Genomic DNA, 5619 nt, shown 5'->3' with positions numbered 1-5619 from the left:
CGGCCCACCCCGACCGGCGCGTCGGGTGGCTCTGGTTTTTTTAGCCGCCTCGTTTTCCTGCCCCAGCACCCCCAGTCCTGCCCACGGGGCATCCCTGTGGCCAGCACAAGGTGGGCACGTTGTCCTGCTCCGTGCCTGGTTTGGGGTGGGTTGGTTTCTCTCTTTGGTCCCCGTTGGAGTTGGTGTGTGTGTGTACGGCGCTTTCTGATCTCTGCTGTTTGCGACGTGACTGCCGTGTCCTGAGCCCCCTCCCTCCCCCTCCCCATTTCTGACTCTGCCTTTCTGTACTGCTGGACATTTTAATAAATTTTTTTAACAGTTGATTGACCCTGTGCTTTCCTGGGGGGGTGGAAACCCCTGGGATGGTTCCCCCCGTGTCCCTTGTCTGCTTTACTATCACTCCCCATCTGCCTTTTTTCACCACACTACATTAATCCAAAGCAAACCCAATGCCTCCCCCAGGGCTCCTTGTACCAGTCCTGCTGCCCATGAATCACCCCAGTGGTGGCTGCCAGGTGTGTCCCAGTTGGTGACCAGTTTGGCCACAGCTTTCCCTGCCAGCCCTGGAAGACTGGGAGATGCTGAAGGATTTATCAAAATGCTACTTGCCTAACCATGGGTGCTGCCCCTTCCTCACCCAACACCTGGTGCCCCACAGTTCTCTCTAGTCCTTCCCAGGGTGCCCCATCCCATCAGCTTTGTATTTCATCAGTCACAGAGGTGATGGATGAGCTGAAATCAGCTGTGCTGGGCCTGGAGTAAACCCTGAGCTCCCTCCAGCATGAGGGTCCCTATCCACGTCCTGCCATCCCCACAGTGGTGCTGCCAGCACTGTGATGCCCCGAGGTGTCTCTGCTGGTGCTGCTCCCTTGGATCTAGCCCTGGCAAACCCAACAAGGATCTTGTTGGGATGTTGTGAACATTCCCAGCTCTGACTGGGAATAGGGACTGGATCCCCTTGCGTCCGAGATGCCCCTCAAGGGTGGCACCAGCCAAGGACACATCAGAGCCTGGCTCAGCTCTCAAAGCAGCTGAAGCTTTTATTTCATCTACTTCCACGGCTGCCAAAAGCCTCAGGCTGTGCCCAGCCAGGTGGGCACAGGGGCAGTGCCCACCCAGCACCTCCCACCCAGCACCGGCCGCGCGAAGCCAAGCACGAAGGAGCTGCCACAGCTCTGGGCTCACCCTGCAGCTACAAGCGGGTGCTGGAGGGGCTGTGGGTGCCCCCCTGGCTGCCCAGGGCACACAAAGCCAAGTCCAGAGCCCCCAGTCCTTGCCCAGCGCCAAGGTGGGATTTGGGGGAACCCACAGGTCATTCCCCCGCAGAGACCTGTGGGTGCTGTGATGCTGTGGCACATCCTGGGAGGGTTCAGTGCTGCACAAACCCAGGGACAGCGCAGGGTGAGGACCCCAGGGGTGAGGATGAGGTCGTTGGGGGCTTGGATGGGCCTTTAGCACATGCAAAACGCTGATGGAGAAGCAAGAGCTGCGGCGAGCTGGGAGCCAGCCCCGGGTGATGGCACAGGCTCCTGGCTGGGCTCCTCCAGTCCTCCCGCTGCCTCAGTTTCCCCGAGGGCTTTGCCCACACCCCACTGCTCTGTTTCCATCCCGTGGGCACCTCTCCAGCCCAACGCAGGCGCTGCCCGCAGCTCCCCGCGCCGCCGCGACCCAGGGGAGCCCAGCACGGACGGGAGACATCCCCAGGCAAACCCTGGGGGACAATACCCAACCCTCACACTCGATTGGGGTGCCCACCACCCGCTGCCTTCTCCTGGGCATCCTCGCCAGCTTTCTTGAAGCAATAAACCCCGAAGAGCTTGTACTTCTTGTCGGGGAAGCCCAGGTTGCGCACGCCGGGCTCGGTGCCCCCGCAGCGGGCGCGCGGGTTGACGATGGGGTAGCGGATGCTGCCATCCTCCAGCCAACCTGCCTCGCAGCGATCCAGCAGCTGAATTTTCCAGGCTGCATACAACTGCCCCACCTTGGCCACGGTTGCACCGTTGTTCTTGCAGGCCTGGACGGCCTCGGAGTAGCTGAGCTTGCGGAATGTCTTCAAGAAGTAAACTTTGCCTAGGTGGAGGGGGGAAAAAATGAAAGGTGTTAGGGTGGGGAGTGTCCTGTAGCTGTTAGCAGTGTGGTGGGGTGAGTAGTGTAAGTGTTATGGAGTTCTTAAGGGTTTTTTTGGGGGGTTGGAGAAGAGTGGGGCAAGCACTGTTGAAGCCTCGGTGTGTTTTGGAGGGGCTGGAGAAAGAGAGATGTAAGCCCTGTGGAGCATCTCAGAGCATTTTGGGGAGAGGATGGAGGAGATGAGTGGGAAAAGGTCTAAGGATCTCCTCAACACATTTTGGGGTGCAGGAGGAGGTGAGTGGTGAAAGCTCTAAGGATCTCAACATATTTTGGGGGCAGGAGGAGGTGAGTGGTGAGAGCTCTAAGGATCTCAACATATTTTGGGGGCAGGAGGAGGTGAGTGGGGAAAGGTCTAAGGATCTCAACATATTTTGGGGGGCAGGAGGAGGTGAGTGATGCAAACCCTGTGGACCCCCTGAATATATTCTGGAGGGCTTGGACAATGCAAGTGTTGTCAGCCCTGTGGACCCCCAAAATTTGGGAGGGGGCTGGAGGAGAAAACCGCTGCAAGCCTTGTGGACCCCCCAAGATGTTTTTGAGGGGTGTAAGAAGAATGATGCAAGTTCTGTTGTCCCCTCATAAAACACTTTGAAGAAGGTGAGTGATGCAAACCCTGTGAATCCCCCAAAGATATTTTTGGGGTGCTGGAAGAGGTGAGTGATACAAACCCTGTAAACCCCCCCAAGATATTTTTTTGGGGTCTGGAGTTGCTGAGTGCCTGTGTGGGCTCCATGGTGGAGGCAGATTTACGGGGTCTGCATGGCAGCGAGCGCTGACAGCTCCTTGTGTTGATGTCACTGCTATTTATCCTGCTGCCACCATTAAATAAACATCCCCCACCCCCTCCTGCACCCCCTGCCAGCAGGGAGGAATTTACACAGCCTGGGAGCTCTCCTGGCTCCCATCTGTCTTGCATGGTCCTGGCCTCATCCATCACCCAGGCCCGTGGCTGCTGCAATTACCTCTGTCCCTGCTCCTGCCCAGGAAAGAAGGTTCTGCTAAAAAAATAGGATTTTGCTTAAAAATAGAGGGGTTTGCTAAAACTCAGTGTGCCAGCCCCAAACGGATGGAGTTGGATGCTGGTACCCAGCACTGCCCCTGTCTTGGCATGCCAAGGGATCCAGGGAAGGAACATGCAGCCACATCCTCTCTCCCAGGGCTGAGCATCATCCTGGATCACCTCCCACACACTCCCCCCAGCCCCTGCAGGGAGCTCCATGACTGATTTTCCCCTCCTTGTTACCGTTGAGGTTGGAGGTGAAGCAGAAGGCATCGTAGTGCTCACTCTCCTTGTGCCGGTACCCGTAATTCCGCACTCCCACCGGAGTGTCCTTGCGGCCACACTCCTCGCGGGGCCTGGAGATGGGATACTGCACCGAGCCATCCTCCAGCCACCCAGCGTTGCACCAGTCCATGCCCTCCAGCCAGGCCTGGTGCAGCTGGTCGTGGGAGGCCAGGATTCCATCCTGCTCCAGGCACGCCTGCTGCGCCTCGTGGAAGTTCAGGGTGTAGCGACCCAGGCGAGGGTGGTACGGGAAGATGACGCCTGGAAGAAGGATGGAAAAGAGGGATGGGAGGAGAGATGGGATGTGAAGAGTCTCCCCCACCTTATTTTGCAGCTGCACTCAATGGATGGGGTCAGCACAAGGCACTGATAGTGGTGAGGAATGATTTTGCAGAGGTGTAAAATCCAATCAAGGCAAACTACTCCGGGAGTTTGGGTGCTCTGTTCCTCATCCTATGACCACAGGCACCTCAAGGCATTCCCAGATTCCAGCAGCTGCTGCTTTGGGAGATACCAGTGCAGGGTCTAACCAAGCTCTGGCATTCCCTGAGCCCCCCAGAAGAGAGTTTTCCCCTTTTCCCAATGTCCCAGCAGGCTCAGAACCACACACAGCACCAACTGTGCTGCCACATCCCAATCCCTGGTGCTTTACGAGCCTGTGCCGCTATCCGTCTCGGGCATTTATTAGCTGCCAGCCCTAAACCTGGAGCAACAATAAAAGCCAATAACGACAGCAATAAACCACAGCACACGCCAGGACAAACAACCAGCCGTGAAGAGAAGCCAACCCAACGTGGGGACACGACAGCGGGAGCCACATCCTGACCATCCCAACTCCTCGGAGCGACCACAGAGCTACCTTCGAGGTCCAGCTTGACCATGCCAGTGTCGTCCTCGAGCTCGTTGGTGACCTCGCACTCGTAGCGCCCGTAGTCCTGCAGGGTGACGTTGCGGATGATGAGGGAAGCGTCGCCCTGCCCGTCCTCCTGCAGCGCCGTGCGGCCGCGGTAGCTGCCGAACGCTCTCCGCGCCTTGCCCAGCGCCACGAACACGTCCACGAAGGCCATGGGCTCTGTCACTTTGGTCCACTTGAGGCGGATCTGGGCCGGCTCATGGGCAGACACGTCGTAGTGGTAGCGGCAGGGCAGGATGATGGTGCCCCCACGGTGGGTCACCACCTTCCCTGGGGCTGTTTGTACCACCACGGCGCCGCTCTCACCCTCTGCGGGGGACACCGGGCTCAGCACGGCCCCTGGGAGCCCAGACTGCTCCCACATCTGTCCCTGGACAGTCTTTGTCCCGTGATTGCTCCTACATGTGTCCCAGGATAGTCCCTGTGTGCCCAGATTGCTCCCACATCTGTCCCAGTATGGTCTCTGTGTCCCTAGTCTGCTCCTGTCTCCATCCCAGGACAGTCCCTGTTACCAGTCTGCTCCTGTCTCCATCCCAAGACAATCTCTGTGTCCCCAGATTGCTCCCACATCTGTCCCAGGACCATCCCTGTGTCCCCAGGTTGCTCCTGTCTCCATCCCAGGACAGTCCTTGTCCTGTGATTGCTCTTGCCTCCATCCCAGGACAATCCCTGTTACCAGTCTTCTGCCTCCATCCCAGGACAGTCCCTATGTCCCCAGATTGCTCCTGTCTCCCTCCCAGGACAGTCCCTGTGTCCCCAGATTGCTCCTGTCTCTATCCCAGGACAGTCCCCGTGTCCCCAGCCTGCTCCTGCCTCCTTTCCAGCACATGGGCAGGACCCACAGTGAGGACAATGCAGGCTGAGAATGTGGGGAAACATTTTGGGGAGAATCACCTTCTTTTGGGGGCACCCTGAGGAGTGTTTGGCACAACCCCAGGAGTGTTCCCACCTTCTGCACAGGACAGGGACACACACTGGATGCTACAGTGACCTGGATCATGCTATAATAGACATCAAACCCAACAACCCAACGGCTGCAGGAGGTTTCCCCGTATCTCATCCCACCCCATTCCAGGTTCCAGCTCCCCTCTGGGACCCCTTTCCCCACTCACCCATGACATGGACAACCTTTTTCCGTCCCCGGGCGCTGAGCTGAGTGTCGTTGCTGAGAACACCAGTGAGGAGCAGCAGAGCTGCTGGGCCAGCGGCCCAGGGGCTTGGGAGATGCATCTGGGAGGGGGGAAACAGATTTCTTAACACCCTCCAGTCCCCCAGGGAGGAAAGCAGCAGAGGA

The 5619-nt window shown here is 58.1% G+C and overlaps 1 protein-coding gene across 1 annotated transcript; it reads right to left on the bottom strand.

Annotated features, from left to right (window-relative positions):
* Positions 1 to 1732: 1732 nt before the first annotated feature.
* Positions 1733 to 5555, bottom strand: HAPLN4 (hyaluronan and proteoglycan link protein 4; the record flags this gene model as incomplete). The annotated part of the gene is made up of 4 exons (XM_009081686.1): positions 1733 to 2070; positions 3371 to 3673; positions 4272 to 4634; positions 5438 to 5555. Coding segments are annotated over 4 exons (1122 nt in total), but the record flags the coding sequence as incomplete, so codon positions are not given.
* Positions 5556 to 5619: the final 64 nt, after the last annotated feature.

Source organism: Acanthisitta chloris, unplaced genomic scaffold (genome assembly GCF_000695815.1).
Source record: "Acanthisitta chloris isolate BGI_N310 unplaced genomic scaffold, ASM69581v1 scaffold23589, whole genome shotgun sequence".
Taxonomy (NCBI): domain Eukaryota; kingdom Metazoa; phylum Chordata; class Aves; order Passeriformes; family Acanthisittidae; genus Acanthisitta; species Acanthisitta chloris.
Note: the sequence above shows the minus strand (reverse complement) of the source record. Positions and strands in the feature narration are given on the sequence as shown.